The sequence below is a fragment of the Plecotus auritus genome, assembly GCF_963455305.1.
Source record: "Plecotus auritus genome assembly, chromosome: 7".
NCBI classification, from domain to species: Eukaryota; Metazoa; Chordata; class Mammalia; order Chiroptera; family Vespertilionidae; genus Plecotus; species Plecotus auritus.
The window spans coordinates 142,193,675-142,206,647 of NC_137774.1; the positions used below are offsets into that span (position 1 = coordinate 142,193,675).

Consider the following 12,973-nt stretch of genomic DNA (forward strand, 5'->3'; position numbering starts at 1 on the left):
TGTCTCACTGATCGTTCAATCCCTCTACCTGCCCAACAGCCAGGCAATCTGCAGCTGGAGGAAGGCGGCTTGTTGAAGCAGCTTCCTGCCACTGGTGCCCACGGACAGCTGCAAAGTCTGTTCACTGCACAAAGATGCCCAGACCAGGAGACAAGGGAGCCTCAACTCCAAACTGAGCTCCATTTGACAAGCTGCGCACCCATGAAGTTGCACCACCCAGAGACAGCACCTTTTCCTATCTCACACCAAGGAACCAGAGGTTGTGATGCCCTGTTCCCACCTCACTGGATTTAAGTTTTTTTGGGAGGTTGCCAGACCCCTTTCTTGCTTCAGAGAACGCAGTTAAAGAATATATTCTGCATTATTGCTATCACTTTATTAGTATATTATCACTGTTCTTAAAAATGAGTGAAGAGCCTTCATGCATAAGAATCTAGGGAGCTCTCAGACCAAACACACTGGCTATATGATTTCAAAATTCTACTTGGTCTTATATCACCATACTCCAAACCTGACAACAGTCTAATTTGCTAGTTTAAGTTTAAATTATTTGGCTTAAATGGTTAGTTTTGTGATTTGTTCTATAATCATTTATTCTGATTAGGGTGCATATCAGTTCAACCTCAGCTCAGGTTTCTGAAATTTGCTTGCTCCCACACCATGCAATTTGTAGGAGCTTGAAGAACAACAAAGATAAAGGCAGGCAAGATCCAGCTCCCATGGTACTGTAAAATAAGACCTCTCCTTTGCAGGTGGGCAACTTCTAGGGTGGATGGTCCCCACCTCAATCTGCTCCTGAGCCACCTGGACTCCAGGCCATAAGCAGACCAGACCCATTGGGTCCAAGCTACTGGCTGAGTGAATTCCCTGAATCTCTAAGAAAATGAATTCTTATGATCTTGCAAGAAATCAGTCCTTGTAAACACTACCTCCACCGTTGGTTGTTACTGGCACTTGGGAAGAGTCTAATCAGACTGAAGCCTCTAGAGTCCTGTCAAATCTTGTCCTTCCTCCTTTCTTAAGATCCAAAGATGGATTTACTATAAAGACAGTAAAGTTTTTTTGTTTGTTTGTTTTTTAATATATTTTATTGATATTTTACAGAGAGGAAGGAAGAGGGATAGAGAGCTAGAAACATCAATGAGAGAGAAACATCGATCAGCTGCCTCCTGCACACCTCCCACTGGGGATGTGCCCGCAACCAAGTTACGTGCCCTTGACCGGAATCGAACCTGGGACCTTTCAGTCCGCAGGCCGACGCTCTATCCACTGAGCCAAACCGGTTTTGGCAAGACAGTAAAGTTTAAGATGTAAATATACAAATAAATGTCTCAGAAATAAGTGAAATTACTACTCAAGACTGGCACGGTTTTAAGATTTCCATTTTATTAAAAATATAGCAACACAATAGCAGCATCATTTGATAAATCTTTTCTAGTACCATTTAGTAGTCCTACTCACATAAACACACACCACCTATGCAGCATCTTCCTGCTTACATTTTAAACTCTTCCCTTGATAATTCATAGCGTTATGTAAAGAACACTATGTATTAACCCAATTAAGATTAAGGAGAGTACTATTTAACCATTAAACTGAACTACCTATACAATTACACAGTATACCAAAATGTGAATCTCCTGTGGAAATCAGGGAATTCTGTAGATTGTTCCCCAACATTTTTCTGCCTACCCGTAACCTTAAGTTGGTAGAACTAAATCTCAACTGTAAGTCTTTCAGTGTGATTTTCATGAATTTGAACTTAATATACAGGGTATCCCACCTCCCAAATGTGTACACACTTTGAATAATTATTAATTCCAATGGGTTAAATCTGAAAAGAAACATTAATTGAGCTATCAGCTGTTGTGTATACATTTTTGGGGGGTGCCCTGTAGTTAAGAAAATATCTATCTAGCAAATAAATGTTAATCAAGAATGGAGGGAACTATTCATTCCAGTTCTGGGAAAATATTTACTGTAAAATATGTGAAGCTTCCCAAAAGGTGGCAATTTTCAAAATTAAAATGTTAGCTAGATACAAGTAAATTTAACAATCAGGCAACAGGCTACAAACCTGCTTTTAAAAATAATACATGAAGAAATATTATATTAGATATAAACTAATAATTATAAGTTAATTGCCAGCAACCATAAAATTACCCAAAAGTGAAATGGGAAAAAAATCTATTATTTATTAAATCCAACTTTACAGAATATGGACCAAAAGTCATTAATAGCTTTAGTTTTATTTTTAAAATAATGTATCAGTCTTTAGGCAGAATCATCAATAAAAATGTACTAAGAGAAACAAATTAACCCACAAATCCAAGATTAAGTAGGGAAGTCCATTATATTTTTTAAGTATTATTTTATTACATTTATACTGGACTCTTGCTTCCAGAAGTACAATTTAGCCCTTTTAAGGGCATTAACTCTTGAAATCTGAAAATAAACAATTCAATTTAAATAAATATTACATTAGTAAATAAACATAAGAAAGTACTAAGTATATTAAGTAGCAAAGATTAAACAAAAATTAAACATGTAAGAAACATACTTTGTTGAAATGGCTCTATTTCATGGACCAGTTAAATTCAGATCCTATTTTTTAGTGAAAATATAAAAAATGACTAATTGAAATGTTAAGTTATTCAATGGATGCCTCCAAAAGGATTCATTCTAATTGATATACCAGCTACTAAAGATTTAAATCAAATTCTATTTCTAATAAATTTTTAAACTTTTAAAAGCCTATTACTATATATATGTACTGAATACATATATAACCATTTGAACATTATCTTCAGTTGAAAAATTTGGGTGGTTTTTTTTTTTTTTTAGTTTTAAATAAAAATAGCGACATATATAGGAATGAATGGGGTCATAAAAATGACTAATATCACAAGATATTTTCTTGACAAAATATTAATTCTAAATGTGTTATTGAGTATGCCAAAATTTAAGCCTCTGACACTTCTAAAGATCAACATAGCATGCATTTTACCTCTTGATAAAGTAATTCTAAACAGAGAATCACAAGCTGGGTAGTGTTTGCAATTACAAGTTAGATTAGATGGAAAATAACTAAGGAGATGGTTGCAGAAGTGAAGGATTTATACTTGTTTTCTCACATGAAACTGGCTCTGCCTTATGAAGAGCCATCTTATATTATTACCATTTCAGTGTGCAGTGCTGGACAGAAAGAACAAGAGGACCAACAGAATTTGTCCAGAATGATGAAGAGCAATTACAATTTAAAGAACAGAGTGTATGTACTCTCCATATGATCAAACGAAAAAAGATATTTACAGGAGCTTTCAAGTATAAAATGGCTGTCATCTTGGCCTTACCTCAAGTTTTTCTGACAACCTCTACCTGGGATGAACAAGAATAATCTTAAAGAAAAAAACAAATTCCTTGAAAAAATAATAAACAAATGGAAACATTTCAGCTGTCATGCGTGAACAAGGAGAACCCCCCCCCCCTCGCGCGCACATGCTCTCTCTCTCCCTCTCTCTCTCTCCCTCTCTCTCTCTCTCTCTCTCTCACTCACACACACACACACACACACACACACACACACACACACACACACACTAGTATCTATAGACCTAGGACGCTTTCCTTACATAAGCTCTAATTTAAGAAAATTATTTCACTTTCTCCAGATCTCTTGTATTCCTACTTATAGCCTAACTTTTATAAATCAGTCTTTCATTATTTTAAAGCTGAATAAATATAGGCAAGAAAAATAAGTAGCAGGACCCAAATTAAATATGCTAATTATAACATAACAAACATTTAGTAGAGTCCAGAATACAAGAAAACACTCAAACTTTAAATGATTGTTTTATAGACACCACACCAAACATGCACCCTCCATGTCAAAACAATTTCTATGGAAACTAAAAAAATAACGAAATAAAACTAAGATGCTGTTTTGAAATGCATAACAAATACTTTCCTCTAAAATACTTAGCTTTATTAAGAAATTGTACTAAAAATAACAGAGTCAAACATTTGCTCTATTCTACTTACATATCATAAATAAGACAGCTGTTGATGCAAGACATACGTACTCCTTCACGATCTTTCCATAGTCACCATACAAGCATTCTTGTATCAGAATAAGCTGTTTACCAGCCAACCGTATGTGGTTAAAGGATTAAAATGACCATCTATACTTTACATAGTAAAGCATTTTCAAAAAATTTAATGTACACAGTGACAAAAAGGGAAAAAAATACCACAGTAATTCTGGACACATGAAGAGGAATTAAGCAGCTTCACAATCAAACCAGGCTTCATTATTTGCACTAAGGGCAATTCTTTCCATTCCCCACCCAATACTTAAGTTTCAATAGTATTAACCTTAAAAGAAAAAGCAAGTTGAAACCAAATAACTGATGTGCTACCCAGCTTTGAAATCTATAAGTAACTCTTCCCGTGAGGTAAGGCAACTGAGTAATTTGATTGTATTAGATTGTATTAAAATAATTATACTTGATTTTTCAATAATATGCTAATTAAAAGGTATACCTTTTTTGGAAATATAACAATAATGAAGAGTTCTGAAACTATGAGTTATGTTTTAGGGTGGTGGGGAAATATTAGCAATGTTGTCATTTTACTGCTTGCATACTTTCTACAAAAAGTGAACCTAAGAATGATGGATGACCTATATTTTAAATCAAGTAAACAAATCCTTAAACATAAAACAACCTCCTTTAACTTCAATTTCTGCACATCATTTATGAGAAGATGATTGAGAGGTAATAATTAAGGCCATCCCATGTAGACAACTAAAGGATTTGCTTTAAGTAAATTAAGAACATGCTTCATTTTCAATGATCACAGTATAAAACTGATGGTCCCAAAACTGCACTGTTGTTTTAAGCTCTAAAAGTCATTCTTGAAAAGAGGACTTCCCTCTCATATTAGGTGAACTAAGAAAGAAGCTCTTTTGACATATCACTTGCACACTTCTCTATGGGAGTGAATGGAATATCCATCTAAATTCCGTATGAGCTGAGAATGTCTAGTACATATAAAATTCTAGAAAACAGTATACCACATTGTAGAAGGCACTAAAGCTTCAGCTTGTGCTCCCATAGCCCATTTTGAAAACCCAAGTTTTCTTTTTATAATGACACCTTTGCCATCTACCGCTGACAATACACACTACAATATTATTCATAATAAGCTTGGAAGTGTCAAGAAAGTTAAAAAAGAAGTGCTTACTTTGTGGGAAAACCCAATGATTCTAAACACTGAATGCTAATACATTATTATTAGTATTCAACACAGTTGTTCGTCCTTTTGAAAGAGAACAGTAGTAGCATGCATTGTCAGTTGTTTTTTAATCCACTTATTTAAGGAATTTGAATCTGTAAAAGTATTGTAAAGAAAAACTGATGTCCTAAACAGTGAGAAAAAGAAACACAATAGTGAGAATTTAACACAATCACTATAAATCCTGTGGAGTTAAGTGTTAAAACTTCTTACATATTCTGCACTTACAAGGGTGGGTATATATTTGCACCGATTTCAAGCACATCATCAATCTGTATATAGTGAAATTTAAAAAAAAGTAAAACAATACAAAATTCAGTAACTAACACTTTTTAAAAGAGCCTCCAATGTTTATCTCCAGTCTTTGTGAAGAGTACAAATTTGGATCTTTGATGTCCCATTTATTTATAATGGTTCTTGGCAAACACTAACAAACCACAGGACAAGTGTGTCAGCCACCATGGAAATGCACAGATTTTAGAAGATGAGTTTGGGTAATATCAGTTATCTTCATGATGTCCATGCTTTCTTTTCTTACTCACTAACAAGATGGCCACAAAGCCACCCAACAACTAGAAAAGCTGTTAGCTTTTCTCTTTATGCTCAAATGGATTCTTCATTATTAACATCTTGTTAAGAGTAATTAAAAGCTTTGGATTTTACTCCAGCGCGCATTTAGAGGTGCACTTGTCAGTCTTATACGGCTTCTGTTTTGGTAGAGAGGTTTTCTTCATTTGGCTGACAATTCCCATTTTGCTGTACTTGGTTTTCCTCAGTCCTTGGTGCGTCCTTGTCATCTGCTTCTTTGCCCACACCTGATTCTGGTTCTTTATTGTGCTCCTTCTCCTACAATGAATATTAAGGGATACATTTAGTATTTTTCTCAAGAGTTGCCTGTTACTACATCTGCTCATGGCTAAAATATGTAATTTTATGTATTGTGAATTAATAAAACTGGGTTATTTTCTCCCATTACCATGTCATATAAATAGGTTATGCAAACATGTATCCATGTCTTTTGCACTTCTCATAAAAGATGGGCAATCCATGGAAATTAAATTAGAAAAAAAATAGATAAACAGAAGTTCTAAAGAAGTGTTCAGTAAGTGTTGTTCACTGACTTCAAAAAGTGTGACAGACCTGTGGAAAGAGTAAAATAGTTCGCAAAGACACCAGGATAGATTTGTAATCTGGAAACCAAGGAAGCAAAAGTAAGGGAATGTAGAAAAGCAAGTCACTATTCCTCCAAAGACTGTTCAAGAACATCCACCTTTTGCCCTCAGCTTAAGGAAGAATTAAATGAGAACATGGGGAATAGTGCTTGGCACATAGTAAGTGCTCAAGAAATGCATGTTATTGACAATGATAAACTTCTATCAGTATGTGAGTAAATAAAACTGTATGATAAAAGCTCCAGAACTCATTATGTTCAAATACAAATTATACCAATACAACACAATTCATTAAGTTCTTAAAATATTCATCCCAAAAAGTTACTTGGTAGAATTTGGTTTTCCATTAATTATCTAATTCAAAAACCTAATTTCAGTATATATTACAAAACCAATAATGACAGAACATCTATCAAAATTTGTTGAAACAAATATACTGAGGAAAATGGCATCAAGTAGAAATCTGAATATAAATATCAAATACATTTGTTACATGTACCGTAAATAGTCTAAAATTTTTCTTAAGCCATTCCATGATTCTCTAAAAAAGATAATGTGATTGTTTAAATTTTAACTAGCTCTTATCTATCTATCCCTTCAAAATTTAGTCTTAAAAAGACTGTCAATTTAACAAATACGAAAAGAATACAAAAAACATACAAGACACTATTGCCCTCAAGAACCTTTTGGCCTAAAACTACTTCTATGCAATAAAGAACAATCTCAATTATTAATTATTAAAAGTCAAAACATTGAGTGTCCATTGCTTACTTTAAGTGAAGTATTGTTCTTCTCCAATTTTTCTTTCCCATCTTTGTCATTAGAATTCTTTCTTGTAGAGGTTGAACGTTCTCTCTCTCTTCTTTCACTAATATGGTCCCTTTCTTTTTCTCTCTTTTTATCTTTCTTATTTCTGCTATAAGAATATTGATAATATGTCAGTTAACATCTAAGAAATGAAAGACCAGCTATTTTGTTGACGAAATGTTCTTACTTAACACTAAAGCACTGTAAATAAGCTTATCAGTAACCTAGTTTGATCAAGTAACATAAATGAAACCTACTCTACATAAATGACCACCTACTCTACCCACATGCCAATTAACATTTTTTTAATTTAACTTTTACTTTAAGAATAGCTTTTACTGATTGTTAGAGAGAGAAAGGAAGAAGAGTGGAACATCGATGTAAGAGCGCAACATTGATCGGCTGCCTCCTGCATGCCCCTGACCAGGAATTGAAACAACAACCTTTCAGTCCACCAGCCAGGTGTTCACATAAAACACAATTTAGTATTGTCAATTTATTAGTTCTGAAACATTTGTGAGTTTATTTAGCTACTATAATTAGGATAAAATGAAACCAAATACACACACACACTCTAGAGGCCCGGTGCACGAAATTCATGCACAGGGAGTGTGTGTGTGGGGGGGTGTCCCTCAGCCCAGCCTGCACCCTCTCCAATCTGGGACCCCTTGAAGGATGTCCTACTGCTGGTTTACAGGGATCGGACCTAAAGTGGCAGTCGGACATCCCTCTCGCAATCCGGGACTGCTGGTTCCTAACCGCTCACCTGCCTGCCTGCCGGCCTTGCTCACCCCCAACTGCCCCCCTGCTGGCCTGCTCACTCCAAACTGCCCCCCACCTGCTGTCCCGATCACCTCCAACTGACCCTCACTGATGGCCTGCTCGCCCCCAACTGGCCCCCCTGCTTGTCTGCTTACCCCCAACAGCCCCGTGCCCCACCAGCCTGATCACTCACAACTGCTATCCCATCCTGGCCTTATCACCCACAACTGCCCTCCCCTCTTGGCCTCTGCCTCTACCTCAGCACCGCCACCATGGCTTTGTCCAGAAGAACATCCAGAAGGTCTCCTGGAAGGTCTCTCAGTCTAATTAACATATTACCCTTTTATTAGTATAGATAGAGGCCTGGTGCATGGGTGGGGGCTGGCTGGTTTGCCCTGAAGGGTGTCCCGGATCAGGGTGGGGGTTCCCTTGAGGTGTGGGGCGGCCTGGGCGAGGGGCCTATGGTGGTTTGCAGGCCAGCCATGCCCCCATGGGGTGAGGGTCCCCACTAGGGGGGGGCGTGGCCAGCCTGGGTGAGGGGCTATGGGCTGTTTGCAGGCTGGCCAAGCCCACCTGCGGGGACTCTCACCCCATGGGGGTGTGGCCAGCCTGTGTGAGGGGCTGAGGGCTGTTTGTAGACTGGCCACGCCCCCTGGCAACCCAAGCTCCCAGCCCCTCCTTTTTTTCTTTTTTTTCAGCACCTCCTTGAGCGGAGGCCAGGGCCAGCTGGAAGCAGGTATCTGGGATTTATTTATCTTCTATAATTGAAACTTTGTAGCCTTGAGTGGAGGCCAGGGCCAGCCAGGGCGGGCGGGAAGCTTGGCTTCCTCCATCGCCGGGGGCAACCCAAGCTACCTGCTTGCTCCAGCTCCGTGGCCACCGCCATCTTGGTTGGGTTAATTTGCATACTCGCTCCTGATTAGCTGGTGGGCATGGCTGATGGGTGTAGCAGAGGTACCGTCAATTTGTATGTTTCCTTTTATTAGTGTAGATATATGTGGAGTAATTGCTAATGGGTATGGGCTTTCTTAAAAATGAGCAAAAAAATGTTCTAGAATTGAGTAGTAGTGATGGTTACAGAACATTGTAAGCATATTAAAAACACTTAATTCCACATATAAAAGGATGGATTTTATTGTAAGTGAATTATTTCTCATTGTTTTAAAAGTAACTTGGGTGAAGGTGGGGTTGGGTACAGTCACTGACCATATATACATACATACACACACACACACACTCTCTCTCTCTCTCTCTCTCTCTCTCTCTCGGTGTATATATTACTGTCCTTTGTGAAAAAAGGGAGAAAATCAAATATATATGTACTTGCTCAATTTTGCAAAAAGAAAGGAAGGATAAAATAATCTCTTACAGAGGATGGAGGGGAGTAAGGTTAAAGGAATAGGGAAGACAATGACACTTTGTGAATATATCTTTTTATCTAATCTGAATTCAAAACTGAGAGAAGTCTTGACTTTTATAAGCAAAGTTTTTTTTCCCCCATAAAAATATGGCTACCTTTATAATATCCTATGTCTTTCAGTATTCTCACCTAAAAACAATAGCCTACAAGCAAATAAACAAAATACCCCTGCTGGGAACATGCTCCTTACACTCTGGCAAAGCCTTTTATCAATTTCTCTTTCCTAAACCTAGAAAACCGACTAAAAAACTATGACTTACCAATAAAGGAATGAAAAAATAAACAAAAATCAAACCCAACCTCCAATTAGATAATGTAATGAAAGAAAAGACCTCATTAACAAAAGCAATAAAAGTAAAATATGTGTAAGAATTTAGAAAATACATAAAATCTGTATGAAACGAACACTAAAAAAACACTAAAGATGGCCTGAATAAGCAGAAAGATATACTATGTGCCTGAATAGAAAGATTCATCTTTATAAAGTCTTACGTATTAATAAAGCTACTTATAAATTTTCTCTAATAAATGTAATATAACTGTAATACAAATCATCAATAGGTTTTATTTCTAGAATCTAGACAACTGACTCTTATGTTCAAAGGGAAAAATAGACATGCAAGCAGGGTCAGAAAAGCTCAAAAAAAGAGCCATGGGGACTGTGGGGAAGAATAGGCCTTATTAGCTATTAAGAAATACTATGTAATCTGAATAATTAAAACCATCAGTCAAACCAATCCAACAGCACAGAACAGTGATTTTCAACCATGTGCCGCAAGAATTTTTAAAACATGCAATACCTGACTAGTCAGAGGCACCAACCTTTTTTCCCTTAGACTGTCAAATTAAAAAATGACAACCAACACAACACAATAGTCATCCTATATGACTGAAATAAAACTATACTTTTTTTTTTTTTGTCTCATCAGTAAAAAATGTATTTTTTAGTGTGGCGCAGAATTTTAGTAATTAGTTTATGTGTGCCATGAGGTGAAAAAAGATAAAAATCGCTGGCCTAGAAGGCCCAAAAATAAACCCAAATAGAAAAACTTAGTACATAATAAAAGCATTTAGTATTAGAAAAATTGAGTTTTTGATGAATGGTATTAGGACAACAGTGAAGCATTTGGAAAAACAAAATAAAATTGGATGGTACATTTGGATAAACTCCTAATGGATCAAAGATATAAATGTAAAAATAAAACCATAAAAGTAGAAGAAGAAACAATGAGGGAATTCTATCATAACCTTGGAATAGGAAAAGACCTTTCTAAATGTATGATAAAATCTAGAAGTTAAATAGAAAAAATTAAGTTACATAAAAATAAAAAACATTTATATTTAAAAGCTGAGATTTAAATATGACAAAGTAAAAAACAGTTACTGAATAATTATTAAAAACTATCTTGCTTAACATATTAGCAAAATTATATACTCTAAATTACCTCATTAGTAAGGGTGGTCAATCTAGAAATAATAACTTAGAAGGGTAAGTTTTTAAACTAGGAAAGATACTTGAAATCAAATCACTAAAGAATAGTCTCACCAATACAGAAAAGGCTTCTGAAAATATTAAAAAACAGACTCCATAGGAAAACTGGCAAAATATATAGACAATTCACAGAAAATGCCTTCAAATATAGAGCTGATCACTTTTATTCTTAAGAGAAATGCAACTAAAATTACTATGATGGTACCATTACTCATCAATTAAGTGGGCAAAAACCTACAACCTTGATTACATAACCTGTTACAGCTGAAGGGAAATAAGCACTCTCATGCACAGCTAAAGTACAGGGTGCTGTCCCGTATGAAAGGCAATATAGAAAACTCTCAAAATTACAAACACAATCCTCTGACCCAACATTACCATTTCTGGAAATTTTTCCTACATACTTACACATTACAAAATGAATTAAGTCCAAAGCGATTCATTACAATATTGTATAATTTAGAACAGAAAAATTAAGAAAGCCCATTCTACCGCAGGATGGTTAAATAAACTAAGGTACTATCATACAACAGAAGTCCATGCAGTTGTAAAAATGAATAAAGCAGCACTCTCTGACAAATATGGAAAGATCTGGTTGTGAAGTGAAAAAAGCAAGTGCACAACAGTGTATATTTTATACTGCCTCTTTTATTAGAAAAATGAAAATAACTACATATCCTCACCTTGTATGTGTATATGAAATTGAAAGGGTATACAAAAAATGAATAGTCATTACTTATGGGAACAGAGTAGATGGGCACATAGGTGAAAATTAAGACCTATCACTGTATAACTTTTTATACGGTTTTGATTTCTGAACCATGCAAATGTATTACATATAACTCATTCAAAAATATAAAGTTTTAAAAATAGGCTGAAAAGAAAATTGTCCCCCTGCTTCCTCCTTAATATGGGCACATACTTTCAACCTACCTCCTAGGGGATGGAGACCTAGAAGATTTCCTTTTTATGGTTTTTGATGTTCTTGGGGATCTAGAAGAACTCCTGCTCCGCCTCCTTCGCCTTTCCCTGAAAGTCAAAGATATGCCATTTATAACAGCAATTTAAATAAAGTGCAATTCGTATCAGTAGACGAGTGGATAAAAAAGGTGTGGTACATTTATACCATGGAATACTATGCATCAGGAAAAGAGAAGAATCTCTTACCCTTTGAAACAGCATGGAGGGATCTAGAGTATCATGCTAAGTGAAATAAGCCAGTCAGAAAAAGACAAGTATCACATGACCTCCTATGTGGAATCTAATTAACAAAATAAACTGATGAATGGAGTGGATCCAGAGACATGGAAGCATGGAACATAATGCAGAATCTCAGAGAGAAGGCCAGGAAGGTTGGGTGGGTGGGTGGGTAGGAGATAATCAACCAAAGGATTTGTATGCATATATGCATAACCCATGGACACAGACAATAGGGTGGTTAAGGCCTGGAGTGGGGCAAGCTGGAGAGGATTAATGGGGGCGTGGGGGAGAGAAAGGGACATGTGTAATACTTTCAACAATGAAGATTTTTTAAATCCTATATAATAAAAAGGCTAATATGCAAATCGACTGAACTTCGAACGACTGGTCCCTATGATGTGCACTGACCACCAGGGGGCAGACGCTCAACACAGGAGCTGTCCCCTAGTCATCAGTGCACTCCCACAGGGGGAGCACCGCTCAGCCAGAAGCCAGGCTTGCGGCTGGCAAGTGCAGCCATGGTGGTGGGAGCCTCTCCTGCATCCGCGGCAGAGCTAAGGGAGCAGGCCTAAGCCATCAGTTGGACATCCCCTGAGGGCTCCTGGACCGCGAGAGGGCGCAGACCAGGCTGAGGGACTCCCTCTCCCCCTCCCCCAGTGCACGAATTTCATGCACCAGGCCTCTAGTAAATAAAGGGCAATTCAAATACACAAAAGCAGAAGAGTCCTTAATGCTCTCAAGTGACCAGTATTCTTTGGAAGCCAGTTTAAGCACATGATCCTTATGAGCATGTTCTATTATCCAATTTTAGTGCAGGTCAAATTA

The 12,973-nt window shown here is 36.7% G+C and overlaps 1 protein-coding gene across 4 annotated transcripts in view; it reads right to left on the reverse strand.

Moving 5' to 3' along the window:
* Nucleotides 1–3,963: 3,963 nt before the first annotated feature.
* The window catches only part of SREK1 (splicing regulatory glutamic acid and lysine rich protein 1), a 50,912-nt gene continuing 41,902 nt past the window's right edge, over nucleotides 3,964–12,973 (reverse strand). For 3 of the 4 annotated variants that reach the window (XM_080679822.1, XM_080679825.1, XM_080679824.1), the window contains 3 exons: nucleotides 11,882–11,977; nucleotides 7,239–7,383; nucleotides 3,964–6,141 (listed from right to left, as the gene is read on the reverse strand). In XM_080679822.1, coding sequence (XP_080535948.1) covers nucleotides 5,992–6,141; nucleotides 7,239–7,383; nucleotides 11,882–11,977 — 391 coding nt within the window. In that variant the 3' untranslated portion in view covers nucleotides 3,964–5,991. The remainder of the gene's footprint in view (nucleotides 6,142–7,238; nucleotides 7,384–11,881; nucleotides 11,978–12,973) is intronic. The other variant, XM_080679823.1, reaches the window with a different exon arrangement.